The sequence below is a fragment of the Abramis brama genome, assembly GCF_963993115.1.
Source record: "Abramis brama genome assembly, chromosome: 16".
NCBI classification, from domain to species: Eukaryota; Metazoa; Chordata; class Actinopteri; order Cypriniformes; family Leuciscidae; genus Abramis; species Abramis brama.
This window is the reverse complement of record NC_139978.1, coordinates 34,179,456-34,207,413: the sequence shown is the minus strand read 5'-3', so window position 1 is coordinate 34,207,413 and position 27,958 is coordinate 34,179,456. Positions and strand designations below refer to the sequence as shown.

Genomic DNA, 27,958 nt, shown 5'->3' with positions numbered 1-27,958 from the left:
TTCATGTAATATTCAAATTTTCTGAGATTTTGAATTTGGGGTTTTCATAAGCTGTAAGCCATAATAATCAAAATTATAACTTTTGCACGATATTCAGATTTTTCGAGTTTCACCTGTAATTATATAAACACATCACTAGATAGGTAATGAACATTTTCTAGCTAGCTAACATTTATAGTTTATGTACGGCTGAATTGTTGCATGTATGTTTAACAAGCAAAGTATTTTTCATAATGTACTTTAAATAACATAAACAAATGATGTCAGAAAGATATCATTGCTGCTGTTGTTCATAAAAACCAGTAGTGATGTTGTGGACGTTGTTATGTCTCCAGAAATAGAGTTGTCAGTGTCCCAATGTGAAGTGAGCTATAGGGTTCTTAGTGCCCTTACCAGTGCCTGAACTCGTGTACACGATATACTGATTCACGGCTATAGGGAGCTGATTGAGACGTACCCGAAAACATCCACTACTAACTCGTGTTCATTCCTGGAAGAAGACTCAAGACTACACTGGAGGAGTTTCAGGGAGTTCAGACACTGATATAGAGATTTGTGCTTTACAGACCGTTTTCATGCTCAAACCGCAACATTACACTCGAAAGAAAGTTGAAAATAGATTTTAAAAAAAGCATTATAGGTCCTTTTTTAAAGCCATTCAATTGTAAATGACCACATGATCATCTTTGGAAGGGCAAACCGTCTTTTCTGGTGTCAAAAAGGTGTAGTAATCTACTTTTAGTGCACACTGCAGGGTTTCAGTGTGAGAGGTCAAGCAGAGGTCACCTTTCTCCCTCCTGACAACATCAGACTAAACCTGCTTTCTGCATGTTTTATTATTCGTGTTACACAGTTTCAACATTAGTAGAACATGTTAATAGTGCATGTGATTCTCTAAACCTGTGGTTGACTTCATACATCCGCTAAAATCACCTAAAGACATCAAGACTTCACTTTTCTTTGTCATTTGTTTAAGTTAGTGACACTTGCACATCTAAATATCCAAAAGTTGAGCTATAGCCTGCTTGTATCCTAAATAGTATTAGAAACAGTCTTACAGAGAAATGCCGCTGTCAATCACACATTCTATAGGTTTAGGAAAGTTCTAGCTGTTTTCCAACAACTGTCATCCGCTCTGTGTTGAAGCCCAATTGGCTGCTGGATTAAATCCCTTAAATCAGAATTCTTATAATAACTTCTGAAGTCTATTGTTAAGCATGGAGGATGTATTTATAGACAGTCGAGGTGGGGAATGGGCTTATATAAAATCAGCATTTCCACCCTGTCTGAAATCACTCGTGCTTTGTTTCCTGAATTCAAGGGTTACGATTATGGTGAGTTTGCTTTGATACCCATTTATTCACTCATTTATTGTCTTAGATTGTACGCAGACGTGTAACTCACTATTCTCTTGATGCGTCCAAACGAAGATCTAATTTCTGTCTGTCTGTGTTTGAAACTAAAGTTTAAGTCTGATTCATCTGAGCGTCTTACATCCGCCTCTGATGTTTTATTAAATTCACTTTCAACAAATAAATAAATGAAAAGTAAACTGTTTCTGCTCTCAAAGATAGATACAAACCTTTTCATTACTTAAATTGAAAACAGGAGACAGGCTGTCAACATTTCATGTGCTTTAGATCACAAATGAGATCTCTTTAGTGTTTCAGTTGTTTCTTCTAGACAGGAGATTAAAATGTGAGCAAATGGAGACTTCCGCTCAATGTTTTTCTCTTATGAAAAAGACCTAAATATCTCGAAGGTTTCAGAACAAATCTCAACAATGGCTCCAACTGTGATCAGGTTTTGCAAAAATATATATATATATATGAAACATCATGTAGTTTCATGTAGTTTTGTAGGTTTTTGCGATAAACAGCATAAATCAATCCAGAGCAAACTATTACTATATAAATATTACTAATATAAATATTACTATAATAGAGTGTTAGGTTAAGGTTCGGGTTAGTAGAATAAGTTGGCATATAGTTGCAAAGTTAATTATTGTTAGTATGTCTAAAATGGACTATCGAAATAAAGTGTAAACATTTACATTTGGAAACATTACTATTATTAATGTTTTAACATCTCTTCTGCTCATCAAGCCTGCATTTATTTGATCAAAAATACAGAAAAAACTGTAATACTGTAAAATATTATTACAATTTAAAATGATGGTTTTCTATTTGAGTATACTTTAAAATATAGGCTAATTTATTTCTGTAATGCAAAGCTGCATTTTCAGCATTCCAAAAAAATATTAAGCATGAGCGCAACTGTTTCCAACATTGATAATAACTGAGCATCAAATCATCATATTTGAATGATTTCTGAAGGATCATGTGACACTGAAGACTGGAGTAATGATGCTGAAAATTCAGCTTTGAACACAGGAATAAATTACAGTTTAAAGTATATTAAAATAGAAAACCGTTAATTTAAATTGTAATAATATATCAAAATAAATTATGTTTTTTAAGGATTTTTTGAGACAATTAGATACATAAATGAAACATAAATAAGAGCTCTGGACCTTATTTAGCTCTGGATTGATTTATGCTGTTTATGGCGAAAACCTTTGAAAATACTTCAGAATAAAACGTCATGATGTCTCAGGCTTCAGCCCTGGCCTCGTGCACAGCACAACTGTTGAGATGTAATCCACAGAAGGCCGACGAGCAGCTGTCGGGCCGAGATGTCATCGAGCAGAAACGCATCTCACAATGTTTCCCAAATTCTGTGGCAGGAATGTAAATAGTTGCGATTAATCCCTGTCTTGGTGGGATTACCTATCAACAGGCTCAAAGATGAGGCTGTCAACAGTCAGCGCCAGTGTGTAATCCCACATCTGATCCACTGGCTGACTTCTCTCTCTCTCTCTCTGAGCTAATTATACATCCAGCAGGGCACCAAACCTTTCCATTCTCAAACTCACATCATTACTCAGATTTAGCTCTATCATTGCTCAGGAGAACTTTCAATAACATCAACTCACCTAAAACTCCCTAAGAGAAATGGAAATCCATATAAAATGAATGTGGACATCATCAGCTCAGTTCATTTGAGTTAGTAGCGTACATTGAGACAATGCTGAGAGGAGAAACACCAGAGAAGTGGGAGACTTCAGCATTTAATTGTGATACTAAAGTCAACATTATACTGCATTTGCAACCCATTTTACTGGCAAACTTGGGGACTGTAAGATTTTTAAAAATGTTTTCTGCTCACCAAGGCTGCATTTATTTGTTCAAAAACAGTAATATTGTAAAATATTATAAAAAATTTAAATAACTGTTTCTATGTGAATATATATTAAAAAGTAATTTATTCTTTCGTAACTTTATCACTTGATCAATTTAATGAATCCTTTCTGAATTAAAGTATTAAGTTCTTTCCAAAATAAGAACTAAAAATGGGTCACACTTTAGATTAGGGTCCAATTGTCACTATTAACCAACTATTTACTATGACTTTTGCCTCAATAAACTTCTAATCAATGCTTATTAATAGTTAGTAAGGTAGTTATTAAGTTAAGGTATAGAATTAAGGGATGTAGAATATGGTCATGCAGAATAAGGCATTAATATGTGCTTTAAGTACTAATAAACAGCCAATATCCTAGTAATATGCATGCTAATAAGCAAATAGTTAATAGTGAGAATTGGACCCTAAACTAAAGTGTGATCAAAACTTGTAGTGACCCCAAACTTTAGAGAGTTTTAGTGAAACAGGAAAAGGGATGTCAGTCATTTCGCTGGGTTGTTAAAGCAAGTTATTCCACTTTTTGAAGTTATTTTTGGAATAAAGCGCACTTATGAGACGACACAAGCCAATGTGTACTTCTATTTAACCAGTCAAAAGTTTTCTGTGTAATATGTTGTTGCAGGCACCCAAAAAGGCAAAGAAGCGGGCAGAAGGAGCCAACTCAAATGTCTTCTCCATGTTTGAACAAGCACAGATCCAGGAGTTCAAAGAGGTACGAACCAAGTGCTCGTAATTGCTATGACAATTGTCTTTATCCCGACTCTTTCACTGTGATATTGAGCGGCGACATTCCCGTATGTGACTTCAATATGTCAGTGTTCATCATCGCTAGTGAATAATTCAGAATGTGTCAGTAACGATTAGCACAGTGGAGTGATTTACACCCTGAACACACACACACACACCAACCTGCTGTCAAGCCCCTGAAGTTTGCGTGGAAAATGCAGCAGGACAGACGTTGTCTCTGGTCTCAAAGCGGCTGTGAAAAGATCAGGACAAACAGGATAAGCATGACGCTGATCCGAGATGGCAGTGATGAAAACGTGCAGACAATTGCTAGCAGTCTCTCTCTCTTTCAGTCCGTCTCTCTCGCACATATCACAAACACACACAAAGACACTGAATTACAGGACCTATAAATATACAAACTCCGGGAGTTTTGCGAAACAAGATGCATTAGCCTACAAAATATAAAGCACCATGACAAGGGGTTTGGAGGGATCTGACCTCTAATTAAAGAATTAATTCACCTAAAAATGTTTTCCAAACATTCCAAACTTGAATGTTATTTTTTCTGTGGAACACAAAAATGGTTAATTAAGAACTTTCACGCTCCACAAAAAAAACCCCATAAAATTATCCTTAAAGGGGTGGTTGATTATGATTTCACTTTTCTAACTTTAGTTAGTGTGTAATGTTGCTGTTTGAGCATAAACAACATCTGCAAAGTTACAACGCTCAAAGTTCAAAGCAAAGGGAGATATTTGCTTTTAAAGAAATCACTTTTTAAGGACTACAACAAACGGCTGGTAGAGACTACACGACATTCCTCCCGGGTTAGTGACATCACCAACCCTAAAATTTACATAAACCCCGCCCCCTGAAAACGATTTATAGAGAGCCTAAGTCCCTCCCCTTCCGGTTGACCACCATGGGACCTTATTTCGGAAAAATATTGTGTGGTAGTCAATGGCGAGAGACAACAAATATTTTGATCTCGTTTGAATTGTGCCCTGAATTACACATATGATGTTTGTCAATTTAAAAGATACATTTTAAAGTCAAGAAAGTCGCAGTTTGATGTAAAACTGTTGAGGTATAAGATACGTAATTACAGAGACTACAAACCCAAAAGGCGCACATGTGACGTCATACCTTTTCTCTCAATGAATGAAGCTAACTTTACTGAAGCTAACATCTGTCTGTTTCTATAGTCTTACGTTATAATCGTAACGTTACGCCGTCATGCCTGAGTGTTTTGTACCAGACTGCACACATACGAGCAACGGTGACATGCATAGTGCGAGACGAGAGATGTAGTTCATTGAGCGATTTTCACATAAAACTAAATGTTACTCTTCTGTTTTATGACAAACTGCAACTTTCTTGACTTTCATAGTTATCTTTTAAATTGACAAACATCATATGTGTAATTCAGGGCACAGTTCAGACGGAATAAAAAAATAAGTTGTCTCTCGCCATTGACTACCATACATATTTTTTCCGAAATAAGGTCCCATGAGCCGGAAGCGGAGGGGAGGGACTTAGGCTCTCTATAGATTATCATGACAGAATATGCTAATCAATGAGTAGAAGATAACTACACATCAGCTACATAAATTCATCAACTAACCATTCAGAAATGTCCTGTTGCTTCTACATGTTGTCACTTCTTCTTGAGTCTCTCTATTATTGTCTAAATCCGGTTTGAACATAAAAGGCTAAAAGTGTTTGAAATGTTCAGTGCGTGTGTGTTTGAGTGCAAGCTGTTGTAGCTCCGCCCCCTGTGCCGGGAGCAGCAGCTCATTTGCATTTAAAGGAACAAACACAAAACGGTGCGTTTTTGCTCACCCTCAAAAAGTGACAACTTTAACATGCTATATAAAAATGCTATATAAAAATATATGCAACTTTCTCTGATGACGAGGGCGGGGCAACCTGTCACTCACATGAGATCCACCAATAGCAAACCACAACCATCCAATCAATTCCCCACAAACAAACACAAGCCCCGCCCTACATTTGTTCTGGTTTCAATCTGATATACGTCATAATAGGGAAGAAAAGACTATCACAACTTCTGTTTCATGTTGACTTTAACAAACACCAGATTACATTCTGCATCCCACTCACACTCTCTATATTCTCTCTCTTTCATCTGTCTCAGGCTTTCACAATCATGGACCAGAACAGAGACGGCTTTATCGACAAGAATGACCTGAGGGATACGTTCGCAGCTTTAGGTGGACTGTAATAATCTCTGCGATACGTCAGTGTCATTCTGCATTGCTGGTTGAGGAGTCTCTCCGACAGCAGTTCTGACCTCTGACCTCTCTCCCTCCGCAGGCCGTCTGAACGTCAAACAAGAGGAGCTCGAACAGATGCTGAAGGAGGCTCCAGGACCCATTAACTTCACCATCTTCCTCACCATGTTTGGGGAGAAGCTAAAAGGTAAATGGGTGAATTGTAAAAGCAGGACTTGCTGTAATAAGGAAAGCATCTTTATGTTGCCTTGGAAAAGATCATCGATTTTTCTAAACTACAAACTCAAAAACAACATTTCTGACTGTAACTTAAGCCTTCGAGCGACATCCACCAACTCTGCATAGACCAATCTATCAATCTGTCTGTCTGTCCATCCGTCCGTCCGTCCATCCATCCATCCATCCATCTCTGTCTGTTTGTCTATCTATCTATCTATCTATCTATCTATCTATCTATCTATCTATCTATCTATCTATCTATCTATCTATCTATCTATCTATCTATCTATCTATCCATCCATCTATATATCCATCCATCCATCTATATATCCATCCATCCATCCATCTATATATCCATCCATCCATATATCTATCTCTGTCTATCTAATCTATCTATCCATCCATCCATCTATATATCCATCCATCCATCCATCCATATATCTATATATCCATCCATCCATCCATCCATCCATATATCTATCTATCCATCCATCCGTCCATCCATCCATATATCTATATATCCATCCATCCATCCATCCATCCGTTCAAAACTTTGATGTCAGTAAGATTTTTTAAGAAAGAAAGTAAGAAATCAATATTTTATTCAGCAAGGATGCATGAAACTGATCAAAAGTGACCGTAAAGACATTTATAATGTTAAAAAATATTTCTATTTAAAAAAAAAAGTCTATTCATCAAACAATCCTGAAAAATCTATAATGGTTTCCATAAGAATATGAAGCAGCAACAACTGTTTTCAACATCAATAACAATCAGAAATATTTCTTGAGCAGCAAATCAGCATATTAGAGTGATTTCTGAAGGATCATGTGACACTGAAGACTGGAGTAATGATGCTGAAAATTCAGCTTTCATCACAGGAATAAATTACAATTTGACATATATTCACATAGAAAACTTAAATTGTAATAATATTTCACAATATTACTGTTTCACCATAGCATCACAACATTTTATTCAGAATATGTTTTAATTCCTAAAATCTTACTGTATAAATTGTATTCTATTTAAACAAAACTCTGGTTGCTTTGGAATAAGTCTACAAGTGGACATACAATAAATCATGCAGGGATTTTCTTTCCTTTTAAAGTCCTACAGAGTCATTTGATCCTATACTGGGAATCATAATGGGCCAATAAGGGACTATTATGTTCTGGAAGCTCTTCTACGAGCATTTATATGAAGATTATCATAAATCAGCTCCAAACGATGGTAGAGATTCCACGAGGAGTCATGTACAAACTATGTCTTTTTGCATTCCTGGAGGATTTTAAGGACAGTCAGTTTTGCATCGCTCCCTTTAAAAAATAAACAGGTGCCGATGCAGAGGAGACTATCCTGAATGCCTTTAAAGTGTTCGATCCCGAGGGAAAGGGGACCTTGAGGAAGGATTTGTGAGTAACATTTAATACTATAAAAAGATTTCCCTGCTTCTCTGTAAATCCATTTCTCCAAAGATTCTGCTTTGTTTTGCAACTTTGAGACAAGCTACTGAATAGATGCTGTACATACACACTGTTCAAACCCTGCAAGCATGTGTGAAGTGTTTGCCAGACATAATTCGATTATTTCGAAAGGTTAAACCGAAGTTCGTCTCTCCTCACAGTTTGTCGGGGATGTTGACAACGCAAGCGGACAGATTTTCTCCAGAAGAGGTTTGACATCTTGAGATTATTTGTTTTATGTCTAACACTTCAGCTCTCTGTGTCCTATAGCTGTGATATGTCACAATGACATTCCTATTATATCTGTCTATAGGTGTTATGTATAGATTATGAACACAAATAGTGAATTTATAATATGTGACCCTGGATCACAAAACCAGTCTCGAGTCGCACGAGTATATTTGTGGCAATAGCCAACAATACATTGTATGGGTTAAAATTATCGATTTTTCTTTTATGGCAAAAATCATTAGGATATTAAGTAAAGATCATGTTCCATGAAGATATTTGGTAGATTTCCTACCGTAAATATATAAAACATTTATTTTTGTGAGTGAATGCAGCACAATCGCCAACATAAATGCACAACTTTAAAGGAGATTTTCTCAATGTTTCGATTTTTTTTCACCCTCAGATTCCAGATGTTCAAATAGTCATATCTCAGCCAAATATTGTCATATCCTAACAAACCATACATCAATGGAAGGCTTATTTATTCATCTTTCAGATTATGTATAAATCTCAATTTCAGAAAAATTGACCCATGTGACTGGTTTTGTGGTCCAGGGTCACATATGTAAAAAACACAACCATAGAAACGCCATAACACTATTTTTGATCCATGTTTCCTCAGATGGAGCAGATGTTTAGTGCTTTTCCTCCAGATGCTGCAGGTAATCTGGACTACAAGAATCTGGTCTACATCATCACACATGGAGAGGAGAAGGACCAAGAGTGAAATATCTTTCATCCGCTCTCATTTAAACATCATGACTTTCTCAGATGTAGTTCTGCATATATGGTACAAAAACAAAAACAAAAAGATTGTCCTGTGCTATATAATCTTACATTTCCAGCACTGAATTGAACTATTAAACCAAATGAGAATGCTTTTAATATTAGAGTTGGTTTTGTGATTTTTTATAATGATACACAGTGCCTAATAAAACATGTGCAGCAAAAATATTCATTAGCCTATACAGTTGCATAACATGATCTCTTCAATTTACAGAAGCCCCAAACAATATTTGGACAGTTAAACAATTTATAAATGTATGAATTTAATTGTTTTAGATAGCAATATAGCTAAACAAGTGTTATTTACTATAAAGAAAGAAAATACAACCACACTCGTCAAACAAAAATATGAATATATATATCTAGTAAAATAATATTACAATTTAAAATAGTGGTTTTCTATTTTAATATGATTTAATCTTTTCTAACAATATAAATATTTATCACGTGTAATCCATTTAACACATCATTGCTGAAGAAGAGTATTCATTTCTTTCAAAAAATAACGAAAAAAATACAGATCCCAAACTTTTGAACGACAAAATATTTCTATTTTAAATAAATTCTGTTCTTTTTTAAAACTTTTTATTCAGTAAAAAAACCTTAAAAAAGTATTACAGGTTATAAAAAAAAATACAGCTCAACTGTTTCCAACATACATCGATAATTAATCAGCATATTAAAATGATTTCTGAAGAATCATGTGACACTGAAGACTGTATTATACTATATATTTGTAAATCGGACTGTATAGGTCAATCGAAGTACGTTTCTTGCCATTACTTTTACATTTTGCATCAACTTCAACACAGAAAAAAAACACATTTAGTATTTAAGTTTGCATTGCATTTACTGAGTTTAAGACTGCAAACTCTCATTCAAGTTCCATATTATTTCAGTACAGAAAACACTAGTGCAGAGATTTAACTCTAACACAAGCCCTTACTGCCACCTACTGTCTGAGTAGTGGACTTACAAGGCCTCTCATGTATTGTTAAACATTTCATAACCCTGAACCTTTAAAATTACAATAACCCGACACGTCCACTTCTTACAGCCTCTTTCAACAGTTTGCGAGGTTAGGTGAACGAGTTTATTATAAGGAGTATACTGGGTGTTTTTAACCTAGATGAATAAAACCGAGAATTAAAACTCATGCATAAATAAAGACTGGCACTGCAGTGAAAATACCAGCATTTGCAGGCCTACACTGCAGTATTATTGAACGTTATAGCAAAGTGATACAGAAAAAGAGAAGAGTATCTAAAATATTTAGTCACTAATTGATGTTTAAATAATTTTTTAACACCATTTCAGCAGGAGGAGAGCAAAATAGAGTATAAACAAAAGTTGTAATGCAAGAATTCAGATGACACTTTTAAATACATCAGTTATAATAAAAACGTTGACTACATAATCTTTTAATCAGCTGATAATATTCTGGTTCGTGTCAGCTAATTAATCTCATTTGTCTAAAGCTGCACTGCGCCAGCACGACCACTAGATGGCGGCAACGACTTCATTAAGTGAAATCATCTGTTTCATAACACCACCACTCCACTGGAAATAGACCAACCTCAGTTATAAACTAGTACTACCAGACTTAGGCCTGGTTTCACAGACAGGATTAGGCATAGTTCAATTACAACATTTAAGTAGCTTTTGAAAAAACATTTCTGGTGTGCATCTTGAGATAAAACAATGGCACTGACATATTTTAAGATATGTCAGTGCAAGTTGCTTTCAGTTAAAACAGCTCAAACATGCATTTTAGTGCAGGACTTGGCTTAAGCCTTGTCTGTGGAACCAGGGGACTTTTTCTACCACATTACTAACATCATAAGGTTTAATTGAGAGTACTGATGCTAGTTTGGCATATCTGTGGTTTGAGAGCCTGTGGCCAGAGGTTAGGAAGTCCATGTTCTCCTACTGACTGAAACCACAAGCTGTTAACATGCATTATCCCTCCAAAATTCTCTATAACTCCTAAAATGCTCTATTCTGAATCATAAATCTGTGTTAAACTATATGAAATATGATTGTTTACAACCAGATTCTGAATATTTCAATTGGAATCTTAAACAATGTTTTTCATTAAGAAAGAGACTGCAATACAGAAATAGACAAGGGCCATTACATGAAGCTCTTTTTTTTTTTACCTGCATCACCACAAAAACACACAGTAACCCATTTATTAATATTCATGAGTCAAAATACATTATATTTGTAAAATATTCTTTACCTAATTTTTTTTTGTTGGAAAACTTGTGTGCATTCGCGTGTAAATATCCAAGGATAGGTGAGTTTTTTGTTTTGTTTTTTTTCTTATGAGTGATTACATCCTTATACCATCTGACATTTTTAGTCATTAAATCTAAATTGTATACAGAAAAGTTATACGTAATTTATAAAGTGCTACCGGGCTCAATTTGTGCGTCATATTTTATAAATAAACTCAAAGGCCTGTGTATTCTTTCACTGGTCCCCATTAAACTGTTATATATATATATACTCCATTAAACGTACACGGGTTGCGTAACGGCGTCTGACGTCACAGCAGTCACAAGACTTCAGTCGCGCGCCGCCGCGGCCTTCAGTGCACGCGCAACAGACACGCGAGCGCGCAGCGATGGGGCTCACCGCGAGTAAAAGGAGTTTTATAAAACCCGGTTCGACTCGGATGTTCTGAATCACATCGGATCGATGACTATGGAGAGCTGAACGCGATAAATCGGCGATTGATTCGTAAAGGAAGCGAGATTTTGGAAGTTGATGCCGTTGTAAGGTCGTTTAATAATAACACTGTGGATGCGGTTGCTGTGAGTGACACCTCCAGACGTCATCAAGGGCCGTGGATCTGTTGTTAGTACTGAGTCTACCTAACGTTAACCGGGGGTGATGCTGTCCGTGCTCTCGTACGGTCGACTGGTGGCCCGGGCGGTCATCGGCGGACTCTCTCAGACCGACAGCCGGGACTACAGCCTGGTGTCCGCCAGCTTTGGCTTCGGGAAGGACTTTCGCAAGGGGATTTTGAAGAAAGGGATGTGTTATGGTGACGACGCGTGCTTCATAGCCCGACACAGATCTGCTGATGTGTTAGGTATGTAATGGCTAAAACCATTAAAGCATATTCGTGATGTATTCAAAAATAATGTGCTTGGAAGAACTGGTTTAGGCAAGTATCATCGTGCTTATATCGCTCCTGACGTCACAACTGTCGCACATCGACACAACAAAAGCCTTTGCAATGTGTATATTTATATTTTAAAAATCAATTAATGAAATCAACTTTAAATAACATTATTTTAATATAAAGACAAATTTTAAGGCAATTTTAATGACATGTTTCATTATAGTAAACATTCAGTTTTAATCGGCTGCTTTAAAATATCTCTTCTTAATTTGTTAATATGTATTTGAGTATATTGGAATAATGCTTGTGCTTTTTATTCACTGCATAAGAAATTAATCCAGAATTGCTTCACCTATCACCAAACAATTACCAATTAGCCTAAAGAGTATAAAATGAGTGTGAGCCCGTTTCTAATGTGTTGGTGCTCCACGTGACTGGAGGGAATGAATTGTTATAGTTATTATAGAAAAAAGCAATACACAGTGCTTTCTATGCAGTGTGCAAAAAGTGATATGAGATATAAAAAAAGGATAATTTGTTAGTCTACACAACTCTATTGTATTTAAAATTAAAAAAATGGTTAGTATTGAATGTAGTTCAGTTATATATCAGCTAGAATTTGCAGTGGTATAATATTCCATAATCATATAGACCTGTTAGTAACATCAACATTGCTTCTAACCCGAGAATGGCAACTTTTGGGGGTTAACAAGAGTGCACATTAGTTTTAGCGTAACAGAAAATCCATTGTCTAGTTACAAGGAAGTACATCTGAAAAGTGTGGGTGCAAAACAATAGATGAACACTGAAGGCCACAGACCTGGGTTTCAGTCTTTGTCTTGAAAGCAAATCTTTTACTTCATGCTTTGCTTGGGAATAAAATTTAGATGTCTCTAAAGAGTTTTTTAGTAGTCCTTCAAAGTTTAGTTTTAAGATGAAGCAGATTAGTCCTTGCACTGCACCAGTTTTCTCTGTCATTTAAGCCACTCATAAGGCGTGTGCCTACGAATTCAGATGTTAGTAGTCCTGCTAACATGTTTCTAAGGCCTACTTGGACAGCTGTACGTCACAGTCAAATCAACCTGGGATCTAAATCCTCTTCTAACGCTCAAACACATGAGCAGGGTTCTGTGATGGCCTAAGAAACGACAAACCAAGACTTCTCAAGCTTCAAGCCAGCAAATCTATCTCTGGAAGTCCCAGTGCTTTTAAAGGCGAGATCACAAGAGGATGCAGGTCGATGCGAGGGGACTTGCCTTGCCTTGTATGGTCACGAACGAGGGTTCCTGCTCATTGTCAGATAGGAAGCTGGGAGGGTTTTATAGGGAAAATTCCCTGTCTGTTGGACTGATTTGGAAATGCATGCACATGACATCAATGGGGTGTAGGCAGTAAACGTTTGTTTTCTTAATATTCAATCAAGCCTGGTGCATCTTACAATCTACAAATCACTTTATTTACTTGAGCATAATTCTGGGTTCCCACACCTTGGTTAACTTCAAATTCAAGGACTTTCCAGGGGTCTCATTTATAAACGTGGCGTACGCACAAAACGTGGCTGAAAATGTGCGTACGCCGCTTCCGACGCATAAGTTGTGATTTATAAAAACAAACTTGACGGGAAAATTTGTGCACCTGCACGCAAACTCTGACCCATGCGTACGAACGTTTTGGAGATGGAGCAGTTTGGCGACACCGATGGTGAGCTGGAGATTAGTGTATTTTTGTTCACTTTTAGACAGAAAATCTAAAGAAATACAAGATAATACAAATATACTTTCACTCACCAAGCCTGTCACTTGAAGCAAATATCCATCCCTTCTTAAATGTCCGCGTCAGCGAGCGTGTTGAGCCGTTTAGTTAAACTGACGCAAATAACAGTTTAAATAAATAAAATAATGATTTAAACTATGTTTTACTTCTGATATAAACATTTAGATTAAATATGCCATTCAAATTAATGGAGAACACTTAAACATGAAATCATTACTGAGAAGTTACAACATTTTTAGCGCAATTTTCCAACGGACAAAATTGCGATTGTTAACTCATGATTTCTGTTCTGTCTGTGCGCACCAATCTTGCACTTCTATCTCCTCCTCAACCAGACCACCTAGAGACTTCGGGTTTTCGGCATTATGTTAAGGAAGGTCTAATCTCGGGAACGCACACAAAAAAAAACAAAAAAAAAAGAAAAAGATTTACTATCTCTTAGTGTTGTGATCCCATGACGTCAGAAAATTGCGCTAAAATACTCACTGAGTTTTTATTACTTGTTTATATTCAAATTCAATCAATAGAAATATTTATTGTGGATGCGATGTTTTTGAACACTTTTCCTGTAGCGTGCTGTGTTTTAATGTTTTAACCACAGATAATTGCTTATCATGATAATACAAGATTGTCTGAGAAAATAGTTTCGTGCAAATAATGCCCAAGGCCTATCTGTTTCCATTAAAAATATAAATCAATTAAAAATACAATTCGGCCAGTGGAAAAGATGAAATGTATTTTACACTATTTGATTTATGTATTCAAAAACAAGACAAGGATAGGCAAGTACATGATTTTTATTAATGTAATGTGTCTTGTACCGTTAAACGTTATCACGTGGATGAATAATCATATGCAAATGATATGCAGATGAGGATCTGCATAGTAAAACTAGGCGTTGTAAGCTCCATATATGGTTATTTCGGATGTGCGCACAATCTTCCGCTGACTGGGATTTATAAAGTGAATTCTGCGCAGGTTCTGGCGTACGAACGGTTTTATAAGTCTGAATATTTTTTTGCGTACGTCATTTTTGGCTTTCAGGTGCATGTACACTTTTAGTAAGGTTCCTACGCACAGTTTTATAAATGAGACCCCAGGTCTAATACCCTCAAATTCAAGGACTTAATGTGGGGACACATTTGTTGTTGTTGAGGTGCCATTGTAGTAGTTTTGTGCGCTTGAACGTCATGGCAACGTACAACACAAAGTACCTCACGCGGGAAACACTTAACGTAACGCATAAATGCGCGTAACTAACGTTAATCAAGCAAGCTAGTGTGCATAGGCCACGAAGTGTTGGCGAAATAACACATTAGTGGACCGGAGGGAATAATATGGAAATTTATTTCCAGAAAACTTCTTGCACAAAATAAATTTCAAGGACCTGTATCTATGCATGTTTATTTTCAAAAACTTTCCAGGGCCTTGAATTTTTTTTTTTTTTTTTTCAGATTCACAAACTTTCAAGGACCCGTGGGAACCCTGATAATTAATGGTTGACGGATGTGGGGTTTTCAATGGCAAATGTGCACAAAATCGCATATTAAAGTGAGATTAAATGAAACCTAGGCTACTCTTTTCATCGTTAAAGCATATAGGGGTGTCATCTAATTACAATATCTCAAAATGGTCAACCGATAGTCAACATATTAGTCTATCACTAAACATAAGCATTGTGCGTCATATACAGTAGCAGCTTAGAAATGCTATTGCCCTACATAATTTAGTGGGAAATGAGTTTATTGTCATTAGACAGTGTTCTGACACAGTTCATCTCAAATCTAGACAATAAACTAGACAATAAACTAAACTACCTGTGTTTTCTTTAGCATATTGATCTCTATTCTTAGGTTGGTTTTACTATTTTTGAGTCTGATAGTGTTTTGCTACTCCAGTTTTAAGGTTGCTCTTTAGCTTTGTGGCTTTTATTTGTTTGCAGGTATTATTTTCTTATTATTTATCTGGTTGTTCTGCCGAGTGGCTGTTGTAAATGTGCTATATAAATAATGTGAACTTGAACATCTCCTTGTTAACCACTTTTTACATTTCAAAGTCCATTTTCGCTTGTGGGTCAACAAGTTTTCCCATCAGATACGTTCACTTCACCTCTTGATCACCTCTAAATCCTACTAGATTGTTTGCAGTTTGACCTTACATGAATAATTTTATATTATGGTAACACAATATAGTTATCCTTTGATGAAAACTCGACTGTGTATTTATGTACACTACCATTCAAAAGCTTGGGGTCGGTAAAAATAGTTTTTTTTTTAATTTTCTTATGCTCTCCAAGGCTGCATATATTCAATGAAAAATACAGTAAAATCAATAATATTGTGAAATATCAGTACTGTTATTTTTGGTTTTATTTATTCCTGTGATCAAAACTGAATTTTCAGCATCATTACTCCAGTCTTCAGTGTCACATGATCCTTCAGAAATCATTCTAATATGATGATTTGCTGCTCAAGAAATATTTCTTATTAGCAATGTTGAAAACAGTTGTGCTGCTTCATATTTTTGTGTTCTTCGATGAATAGAAAGTTTTAAAAAAAAATTGGGAAATCAAAATCTTTGTAACATTATAAATGTCTTTACTGTCACTTTTGATCAATTTAATGCATCCTTGCTGAATAATAATTATGAATTTCTCTCTGTAGATGCAAAATAGATGTACACAAACATCACAGCTATTGGAAGTTGTGTTGTCGCTTGTTAACCATTTCTAAAATGCAGCTCATTGTGTTTCTATCACCTATAGGTGTGGCTGATGGAGTGGGTGGCTGGCGGGACTATGGGGTCGACCCGTCTCAGTTCTCCGGGACGCTCATGAGGACGTGTGAGCGGCTCGTCAAAGAAGGGAGATTTGTGCCAAGCAACCCAGTGGGAATCCTCACCACCAGCTACTATGAGCTACTTCAGAACAAAGTACCGCTATTAGGTGAGCATATTCAGCTTTACATTATGGATTATGAAGTGAATTCATTTCACAAGTGAAACATGCTGTACAATGGAAGTCTCTCTCTCTTCACATGAAAGTGTCTAAATGAGAGAGCTGCACAGAAAAAGCATTTGCATTGAATATATAAGCAGTCTTTTTGAATATATTTTCATATTTCAACATTTTTCAAATCTAAACTGTAGAGACATTTAGATCATAATGTGTTTTGGAGGCTTCGACATTATGCTCTGGCTTCAATTAAGATGTGGTCGCCCAATTTTGTGTTCCGTTCACTTCCATTAATTTTCTTTTGTAAACGGGAAAATGCATCATATTTTCATCTTTTGCTACATACTAAAGATCAGTTTTTCCACAAAGTAACTTTAGCATCAGACTAACATTCATAACCTAAGGTGTTCATGTGCAATGGCATGTTAACTATGCATGCACTGACATGTGAGACAGTACACACAGATATGCTATAAAACTGAGGACTGGATGTTCTGGGACAGTAAAGTTTTATTTTTCCTGACTTGGGAACGAAATGTTTTTGGGAAGGGCCTTGGTTCATTCTTCTCAGGATAAGATCAAAGCCGTAACTAAAATGTAATTGGCTGAAATGAGTCACTTGTACATTGCGCTGCCCTCAAAAACACACTGTGTGCTAGGATGAGTCACGGACAGAGAGTGTATTGGGTCACAAGATCGGATTTTGTTATTAAATCTGCACAATTTCAAAGCTAGTACAACTGAAAATAATGTTTATTTAATTATCAATGAATCATATTTATAAAAAACTTAATATAATTGTTTCTACTCCAATTCATTGTTGAAATGTATTTAAAAAAAAGAGTTTTCATGGCAGATATATTCAGGGATAAACGTTAAATAATAAATGTCAAGTAAAAATAATGAACAGTAATATAGTGCATATATTTAGCAAATTGTTCTTTACAGGGTTTCCGCGGGACATTAAAAAGCATTAAATGTCATTAAAATTGGCATTAAAAAGCACAAAATTTTAATCCTACAGGCATTAAAAATTTAGATAGTTTTGAAGAAAATTTTATATTATCAGTTTATTTTAATATAGCCTTCATAATTAATCATTTTAATTTGCTGTCGCAAAATATGTACGTTAATGTGATAAACACGCGGAACCAGTTTGGTAATTGCTTCCGGTTTTTAATCGATTTACAGCACTAATATACTATCTATATCTATATAGATATGGATATCTGGTTACCGTGATTAGTCATGGGTCATGTATGGCATTAAAAATGTAAAAAATGGCATTAAAAAGCATTAAATTTAATTTGAAGATACCTGCAGAAACCCTAATACTTTATAGTCCTAAGGAACAAGCTATAGACACTGAATGGCTTTCCTGAGGAAAATGTAACATTACATATTGTTCTCGAGCTGTTGTATTGAAGTCTTTTCGCAGTTGAAACACGAATTGAGCGATTGCATGAGTCATGATACATTTCAGTAAATTGTACTTTTTCTTTCAACACTCCTTCTAATGTTCACTCATGTTTATTTCATACAATGACTAGTAGTGAAGGGGAAGAGATGATCGGGTCACGTGCCGCTGCAACTGAGGCACTACAGCGATCTGTCACACCACATTAAAGAGTATCAAAACGACATTTATCGTTTGAATTTCGTTAGAAAATAGGCGATTTAAAAAGCTGAGACTTTTTCATAAGCAAAAAGCTTATTGCGATTAATGGATGTTTTTATACAAATAATGTTTTGTTCGTGCATCAACTGAAAATAGCATAGACAAAAAAATATCGGTACATCAAAATGAAGATTAATTAGATTTTAGGCTGAATATTTTCAATTCAATTTTGGTGCATCGCTAACTTAAAATTGTTATACTTTAAATGACCTATCATGTGATTGATTGAGCATTTTTCTCTACTTTAGGAAGCAGTACAGCGTGTATCGTGGTACTAGATAGGCAGAGTCACCGGCTACACACGGCTAACCTAGGAGACTCTGGCTTTCTGGTGGTTCGAGGTGGAGAGGTGGTGCACAGGTCTGATGAACAGCAGCATTACTTCAACACCCCTTTCCAGCTCTCGATCGCCCCTCCTGAGGCAGAGGGCTCCGTTCTCAGCGACAGGTGAGACCCCTCCTCTAGCTTTCTGATTATGCAACAGCATCGTGTCCCCAACCTAGACGCAAGCGAGACGTAATCCCCTGGCTGTCAGTGTGAGAGCATGATTAGGTCCTCACTCTGAGAGCCTGGTTATTAACTCGACTGGATAATCAGTTCCTCCTGGAGAGAAATGTCACTCTGTGTGAACACTTCTCTACTGTCTAGGATACGTAATGATCTCTATTCTCCTATTTTAGATTAGAACGGCTTTATTTGTCAAAAAACTGTATTTCATAATTGTGCACCAAGCTTAATCTATCCTAAAAAATGGATATGATTTTGAGCCGCAACTTATTTTAAAGGGGTGGTATAATGCCCTTTTCACAAGATGTAAGATAAGTCTCTGATGTCCCTAGAGTGTGTATGTGAAGTTTTAGCTCAAAATACCCCACAGATATTTTTATATAGCATGTTAAAGTTGGCACTTTTTGAGGGTGAGCAAAAACGCACCGTTTTGTGTCTGTTCCTTTAAATGCAAATGAGCTGCTGCTCCTAGCACAGGGGGCGGAGCTTCAACAGCTTGCACTCAAACACACACGCACTGAAAATTTCAAAAACTTTTAGCCTTTTATGTTCAAACCGGATTTAGACAATAGTGGAGAGACTCAAGAAGAAGTGACATGTAGAAGCAACAGGACATTTCTGAATGATTAGTTGATGAATTTATGTAGCTGATGTGTAGTTATCTTCTACTCATTGATTAGCATATTCTGTCATGATAATCTATAAACACGTTCCCGGGGGCGGGGTTTATGTAAAGTCTAGGGTTGGTGATGTCACTAACCCGGGAGGAATGTTGTGTAGTCTCTACCAGCCGTTTGTTGTAGTCCTTAAAAAACAATTTATGTAAAAGCAAATATCTCCCTTTGCTTTGAACTTTGAGCGTTGTAACTTTGCAGATGTCGTTTATGCTCAAACAGCAACATTACACACCAACTAAAGTTAGAAAAGTGAAATCATAATCAACCACTCCTTTAACTTTTACTCTAGCCTCCACATTAACACATAATTTTTTGCATTATCTAGATTTATTCTCAAGCTTTTTAAGACATCATGTTAAGGCTGTTTTAATTATTGATCATTAATAATATAATTTTAGATTCATAATTCAGGGTTTGCATCACGCTTTGATTCACAGGGCTATGTTGACTGATTGCTGAAAGCACTGAAAAACAAGCGCCTCTTCGGTTATTTCAGCAAATTGAAAACAATGCAATTTGCATGACTGCAGAGATTACATCGCTAAATTCAGAATTCAGCTCCTGGTTTAGACTTTAAAGTGCCCCATTATGCTTTTTTCGAATATTACCTTTCATGTTTGTGAATGTAAAAGGTCTGCAAAGTTTCAAGTCCACAATAAATGGAATCATCGTCTCCCAAAAGAATCGATTCTGAACCGAGTCGTCAGCAATTCCAGTCTTTATTCCTGCACAAACCTACGTAGGTTTGTAACAAATTTGCATAATGCCGTTTACATACTGGGAACTATATTCTCAGAAGGCGAAGCACTGCTACTTGGGCGGAGTGATTTGCTCGCAGCACCTGAGAAGGTGAGGAGCAGAGAGTTCGCTCAGAGTTGGAGTAAATCACTCCGCAGAAGTAGCAGTGCTTCGCCTTCTGAGAATATAGTTCCCAGTATGTATACGGTTAGAAGATGGCTGTCTCTCATGTGACCTTGTTATTTGTACACGCTGTGACTATACAAATCACATGTAAATAGGAAAATGTTGGCGTTATTTTGCCACTTATTGGGAGCAGTATGCTAGCTGGAGCCATTTACCTCCAGTCTTTGTGCTAAGCTAGGCTAGCGGTGGGTGCGTCAGACAGAGTTACGGCACGCACGGCGATGAGAAGGGATACGGTGAATAAGCTGAAGTCCCAAAAAGTCAGTGTTCTTTTAATACAAGTAGAATGCTCTTTTATAAAGTAACCTCGCTTAAGGACTTATGTATTAAGATTATGCCTGAAAATGTTTTTTTTTTATCATATGTTAATTTTAAAAAATCTTGCTGTTTTTGTTTGTTTGGTTTTTATTGTATTTATATGATATTTGTATTTTTGTAATTTAATTTGTGCCATGAAAATAGCTTTGAATGCTGGCATGGCACTAAATAAAACAATCTGAATCTGAATCATTGGCTGCCCGCAAACATCTATTTTGACCCGCCCTCAAACTGTAGTTGTAGCTGAGACTGGGAGAGTTCGGTTCATGTGGTCGACATGTCAAGAAAACGCTGTTTTCTGCGCTGCAAACACAAATCTACTTTTGCATGCGCTTCCAAAGGATTAGACTCGCACTCGAATTGATACGGTAAAACTGATGCCACCGTTACTGTTTATATCACTGTGTATGCAAGCGTTAAGGAATAGCTGAAACTCTTAGATGATGTTCTATGGATATTATCAGAAAATGTAAGTGTTTTTGACCTTGGATGCATGTAAAGGAGCCATTTCGGTCGTATCCGACTCTTGGTGATTCTCTAAGGGCCATTTCTCGCCATACGCAATACACTCTCAGTTCATTTTCTTAGCGATTATTTTGTTTCAGAGTAGGTTGCCAGGTCTTTCCCCATTATATGACTTGGGATTCCCACTCTGTCTAGTAAACATGACCCTAAGTCAGTGATTTACAGTGAATTTATCACGGTTAAGCGGTGGTGTTGGGCTGTTTCTGCTCTGAGCTACATCCAGTTAATTTTAATCTTTCCAGACACATGACTTGGCTGCCAAGCTAATGGAGACAACCTTAGCATGGCGTCAGTTAACCCTGACATTAGCTGGGTTCTCTTTGACAGATGAGATAAGATAGTTAGAAGTAGTTCTCTGAAGCCAGATATTCTTCAGTTTGCAGGTCTAAACCTTTAATACTCTTCCATTTTTATAAATCGTTTCCACTTCTTAATTCTCAGAATTTTTTATTCAAACTAAGTATCATGTTTAAACCGCATGACCCGGGTCACGGCACAGACGGAGGGAATGACAGCCAGTGTATTCGTATCAGTGGGCATAATGCCTGCTACTGAGTTCCTGGAACAGAACACGACACTTCACTGCTGATCTGTATGTACTGTAATGAGGATCAAGCTAAAAGCTTCTTAGACTGAAACTGCTTTTATTCTTTTCAACGGTGCTTCTAAATATGGTCAGCAAACAGCAACGCTTACTGTTTATTAGAGCTACAGACATATTTCAACTGGGACGGCACAGAATGTGCACATAGTTTTTGATGGATTGTTGAGGTGACCTAAAGTCATTGAGAAACATTGTGAGAAGTGAATATTTAATTTCTTCCAAATATGTCAACCTTCAGAATGGGAGTATCACATTTCATAACTAAACTATTGAGTTTACTTGCATTCAAAGTAACAATTTTGGATAACACTTTATTTTACAGTGCCCTTGTTACATGTACTTACTATAGTAGTAACAGTAAATTATGCATAATTACAATCAACTAACCCTCAACCAAACCCTAGTCCTACCCTAACCCTATAGTAAGTACATGTAGTTGCTTAATATTACTCAGTACTTAAATATATAATTACACTGTAACAATGACGCCTTAAAATAAAGTGTAACCCAATTTTGTGTCCTCTTGTTTCCCACAGCCCTGATGCGGCTGATAGCTCATCCTTCGATGTCCAGTTGGGAGACATTATACTCACAGCTACAGATGGTCTCTTTGACAACATGCCAGACTACATGATTTTACAAGAACTCAAAAAGCTCAAGGTACCGGAACATCTACATACTGCACTTCACTCTGTCCATTTTTCTGTCTTCCAGCGACACTAATACGAATTGTGTGCTCTGCTTTCAGAATACCAACTATGAAAGCATCCAGCAAACAGCCAAAAGTATTGCTGAACAGGCCCATGTTTTAGCATATGACCCCAATTACATGTCTCCTTTTGCACAGTTTGCCTGCGATAATGGCTTAAATGTCAGAGGTGAGATATACTCTTTTAAATATGACTAAATTGTTATTTCATTCATTTTGAACAAGCTACAACTTTTCCTTTTCCTTATTTGCTTTCTCTTTACAATTTTGAAATTTCTTTAGAAAAATTAAATCTGTTGTCACAATTTAGTTTTGGTTCAATTCAGGGTTATTATAGTTACCTAAAACGTAAACAGTTTGTTACTTGAAATAAATAATCAAAAAAACACTTTTGTTACTTGAAATAAAATAAATGATAACTGAAATAAAATAAAATATTTAAAAATATATATTTCAGCTAGTTGTTAAAGCAACATTTTTAATTCATTTAGTTTATTAAAACAACTAAAAAAGAAATTAAAATGAAAACCGTATAGACATTAAAAAAGAAAAACACTTTCACAAACTTTCTAAAAGTTTAAAATGAAAGTGGAAAATACAAAAATAACTCAAAATATTTAAACTATAATGGCATATCAATTATACTTAAAATAACACTTCAATTCGATTATTTTCGTATTTTCAAAATTGTGACGACACAAATGTCTGAAGTAGAAAATGCATACTTTAAATGCTTAAAATTAGCTTTGGATTAATGCAAAGTGTCGGATAAACGAACACAGGATCATTGTTAGTTGGATTATTCCACTGAAAATAGGTCAAGAATTGCATTTTGAATGCATAATGCATAAAAAATTGGGTAATAATGTGGTCATTTTTTTAATCCCTTATCAATGCATTCAATTCATTATCAGGTAACACTTTACAATAAGGTTCCATTTGTTAACATGAACTGACATTGAAAAGTACTTTTAAAGCATTTATTAATCTCGGTTAATGTTTAATTTAACATTTACGTCTAAAACATTATTAAAATCAAAAGTTGCATCTGTTAATATTATTTAATGGACTAACATGAGCTAACAATGAACCATTGTATTTGTATTAACCAACATTAACAAATATTCAAAATAGTGTAACAAATGTATTACTCATTGTTAGATTGACTAATGAGACCTTATTGCAAAGTGTCACCCATTATCAGATTGATGCATTTTTATTTTCCTAACCGACATGTATTCAACGGCACATGTGAACGTTGTAGATGTCGAGTAAATATGTAGTGTTGATATTTGCCTGACAATGTTCCCTCTTTCTCTTCTCTCCAAAGGAGGGAAGCCAGATGACATCACTGTTCTGCTGTCAATCGTGGCGGAGTACACAGACTAATGTTTGCAAGAGCTGCAAAATGCTCCTCTTGTTGTCTTCCTCTCAGTCACTGGACTGGCAGATGTTTCCTGCTGGCAGGATCGAGGGCTGTTTGAGTTTTCTGTTTCTGGCAGGGACTTGAAGCCCACATCTGTTCCCTGGGTTCTTCAACCTCACTGGACTGTACTTCTGATGATGTTGCCTGCAGGCTCAAGTAAAAGATCACCTTGATACGGACTGAGTTGTGCTTTGCAAGGGCTACGACAGGTGTTCAACACTTTTCTAGTACGTCTGAAAGAATCACCAGTGTTTCTGCCGTCCAGTGATGATGAATGAGTTGGTGGTAATGATGTGGATGAGAGTTGGAGGGTTTAGAAGGTAAAAATGGAGAGAGAATGAGGGAAAAGCAAAGCAGAAAGAAATAATTTGATTAGGGACAAGTGTACCAAAAAAAAAAAAAAAAAAAGTTTCCGTATCAAGAAGAAACATTAATGCCTGGGTCAGATTACACGATTTTTTTTTTGTCTGTTACGATAGTCACTGTGTCAGATTACATGATTTTTACTCCTAAAATCTTGTCTTGGATAATAAACATGTCAGACTACACGTTTTTTTTTCCGACCAGTCATCGCGTGCCGTCTCACACACACACATATACACACGCACACATGAACACACACTCTCGCACACTCACTCACTCACTCAAGCACACACACACACACACTCTCGCTCACTCGCACACACACTCACTCTCGCTCACTCACTCGCACACACACACACACACTCACTGTCGCTCACGCACACACTCGTGCACACTCACTCACTCACGCACACACACTCACACTCTCGCACACACACACACACACTCACTCTCGCACACACACACACACTCACTCTCGCTCACTCACTCGCGCACACACTTACTCGCGCACACACTCACTCTCGCACTCACTCTCGCTCACTCACTCGCGCGCACACTCACTCGCGCGCACACTCTCACTCACTCGTGCGCACACACTCACTCTCGCTCACTCACTTGCGCACGCACACTCACTCTCGCTCACTCACTCGCGCGCACACACACACACACACACACACTCACTCTCGCTCACTCACACACTTACTCGCGCACACTCACTCACTCGCACTCACTCACTCTTGACGGAACCCGTCGTGGAGGACCGAATTTTTTTTTTTGACATGCTAGTCTTTTTATGGTGATGTCGTGAAGCATCGCAGACGTGACGTCGGTTGATGCCCACTATTACACACTGTACGAGATGAAACGATCTAATCTTGCGTCCCGACACCTGTTGTCTTTTACGAATCTCCACGACACCCTACGTCAAACGGATCGTGCCAAAATCGGGTTAAAATCTTGTAATCTGAACCAGGCATAAGATGGAAGCGTTGTGCCATGGGATTCTTTGACTTTGCAAAAGCCTAAGGGAGATGCCCTCGTTACATGAGTCTTGAGATGGCACGTTTTGCCTGTTTACTTTCTATTTTAAAAGACACCCGATCTGTATCCTCTGGACAGGCGTCAGCTGAGATGTGATGTGAGGTTATTAAGCATCAGTGACTACTACAAACTCTTCACTAGCAAATGGACAGTTTGTCGTCAGTGTCGTTGCGTAACTTTACGATATTAGATTGATTATGACGCTTAACCTCATCAAAATACTGTCCGAGTTAATGATCAACAATAGAAATGCCTTTCTTCTGAGATCTTAACTGATGAAAGACACTTTTCTCAAGACAAGGTCTCATAACGTAAAATAAAAGAAGCAATTCAAAATACAGGGCAAATTACAGTTCTTGGGGAGACGGAAACCTTTCACTTCATATTTATTCATTTAAAACAGTATTGAGTTTTTTTAATCAGACTGCAAGGGATTGTGGGATGTGTTGAGAGGAAAAAAACAGTCCCACTTAAACCACTTTTAAGAGGTTCACATGCATGGTAGCGTGTGTGTGAGAGAGGAACGTTTACGATCTGTAGATATATTTGGAAAACCGGCTGTATATTTATGTATGACATGTCTGCATTTGGAAAGTGTAGTTATTACACATCAGATGTATATGAGAATATATTTGATAATTGTGTGGATTCTGTTATTAAAAAAAACTTTTTTTTGTAAAATCTAAATTTTAAAATATCCCTCGAGGTGTTTACGCACAAAGCTAATGCTAGCATCTGTGAATGCTTTCAGTGGGTATGTCATGATCACATGATCTAATAAAGTTATATTTTTATAACTCCTGTAGGTCGCTGTTTTTCATTTCCCATGATGCATTGCAGTTATTGTATAATCAACTAGGTCTCCCTGGAATATACACATTTATATCTGAACTTTACTAAAAATAGTATATATATAAGTGTATAAGTATATATATAAGTTAAGTAAATTAAGTCTTGTATTTTTCTCCAATTTTCAAATACGTTTTTGCTTCAAAGCAAAGTTTGTAATGTGATTCATATCAGAGCTGGGTATTTTTTACGTTTGTCATTTTAGCTTTATTTGTAGTTGTAGTATTTGTAGGTATTGCGGTGTGACAGATGACCAATTGTCTGACAAATATTTAAAAAGCAAATACTGCATGTAATCTCTTGATATAATATGAGCTATTCATAAAAGCAGCATGTATAATAATTATAGAAGTATATAATAGTCTTAGATGAAGCATAGCATGTTACACTGCAGGAGACCGATGTCTTCTACCCACACAAACCGCAATGCTTGTTTCAGCTATGGAGCTATTCTAATCACACAAGCCATTTGCACCCTGATGAATTAACTGGATTACAGCGTCGGATGAGTCTTCAAGGCCACCCGCAGAAAGTAGCTGTCACGCATCTAGCTCTGTAGTGATTTTAAGTTTGTTGAAGCAGAAATGTCTGATTTTATTCAATGTTCAATAAGTCGGCTACATGTGAACCATTGGTAGATTGTCTTCCTGAAGAGAAATGAAAGACTAAAAGCCCCAGCGCGTTGATCCTGGGAAATTGCTGTAAAATTGCTAGAGTGCCTTCTGTGTGAACGTAAACACGTCCCGGGATTGATGCCGGGAGCGATGCCGGGATGGGGACCTAGTAATATTGCCGGGATCAGTTCTGTGTGAACAAAAGCCAGGACCAATGCCATAAAAGGGTATTTTGTTGCTCTTAGAAGAAAGTTTGTGTTCGTCATCAACAAAGAAAGAACGAAAAAATGTCTGCAAACTGGAATGAAGCAGAAGACCAGGAGCTCATTAGTATCCGCGCTGAAGCTGGGATCGTTCGTCAGCTTTGTGGAACGGTTAGTGTACGACCGAATCCGGGAAAAAATGCTCGAGCGTGGTTTCTCGAGATCGAAAGCGCAGATTATTAGTAAACTTAAGTCAGCTACATGTGAATCATTGGTAGATTGTCTTCCTGAAGAGAAGAGAAATGAAAGACAAAATGACACTCTTCAGCTTTAAGGCTTTATACGACGTTAGTATACGACCGAATCCGGAAAAAAATGCTCGATTATTAGTAAACTTAAAGGGATACTCCACTTTAAAATGAAAATTCTGTCATCATATACTCACCCTCATTTTGTTTCAATCCTTTATGAATTTCTTTCTTCTGCTGAACAGAAAGGAAGATATTTAGAAGAATGTCAGTAACCAGGCAGTTTCTGGGGCCTCATTTATAAAACTTTGCGTAGGATTTGCGTCAGAAGTGGCGTACGGATGAAACATAGGACGTGCGTACGCACAGAAATATTCGGATTTATAAAACCGTGCGCACGCACATCCTACGCAGTTTTCCCTTAATAAATCACAATCAATTCTAAATGTAGCGCAGCTTTTGC

The 27,958-nt window shown here is 36.8% G+C and overlaps 2 protein-coding genes across 3 annotated transcripts; both read left to right on the top strand.

The window, feature by feature from the left end:
- Window positions 1-1,241: 1,241 nt before the first annotated feature.
- myl2b (myosin, light chain 2b, regulatory, cardiac, slow) lies at window positions 1,242-9,050 on the top strand (the record flags this gene model as incomplete). Of its 2 annotated transcripts, XM_084138629.1 has the most annotated exons (7): window positions 1,242-1,334; window positions 3,887-3,976; window positions 6,152-6,227; window positions 6,331-6,435; window positions 7,804-7,882; window positions 8,095-8,143; window positions 8,787-9,050. In XM_084138629.1, 7 exons carry the CDS (start codon window positions 1,332-1,334, stop codon window positions 8,889-8,891), a joined length of 507 nt encoding a protein of 168 aa, XP_083994755.1. In that variant the 3' UTR covers window positions 8,892-9,050. The 2 variants fall into 2 exon arrangements, with proteins under 2 accessions (XP_083994755.1, XP_083994754.1); XM_084138628.1 differs by lacking the exon at window positions 1,242-1,334 and having other exon boundaries at window positions 3,875-3,976; window positions 8,787-9,047.
- Window positions 9,051-11,527: 2,477 nt separating this feature from the next.
- pptc7a (protein phosphatase targeting COQ7 a) lies at window positions 11,528-26,378 on the top strand. The gene is made up of 6 exons (XM_084138454.1): window positions 11,528-12,050; window positions 16,621-16,800; window positions 18,736-18,934; window positions 22,579-22,702; window positions 22,791-22,920; window positions 24,082-26,378. Exons 1-6 carry the CDS (start codon window positions 11,849-11,851, stop codon window positions 24,138-24,140), a joined length of 894 nt encoding a protein of 297 aa, XP_083994580.1. The 5' UTR covers window positions 11,528-11,848; the 3' UTR covers window positions 24,141-26,378.
- Window positions 26,379-27,958: the final 1,580 nt, after the last annotated feature.

What these genes read in the sequence shown, in the direction of transcription:
- pptc7a (XM_084138454.1), top strand. Translation starts at nt 11,849, where the DNA reads ATGCTGTCCGTGCTCTCGTACGGTCGACTGGTGGCCCGGGCGGTCATC. An exon ending in CAGATCTGCTGATGTGTTAG is followed by an intron (nt 12,051 to 16,620) that starts GTATGTAATGGC and finishes TATCACCTATAG; the next exon opens with GTGTGGCTGATGGAGTGGGT. An exon ending in TAATGGCTTAAATGTCAGAG is followed by an intron (nt 22,921 to 24,081) that starts GTGAGATATACT and finishes TTCTCTCCAAAG; the next exon opens with GAGGGAAGCCAGATGACATC.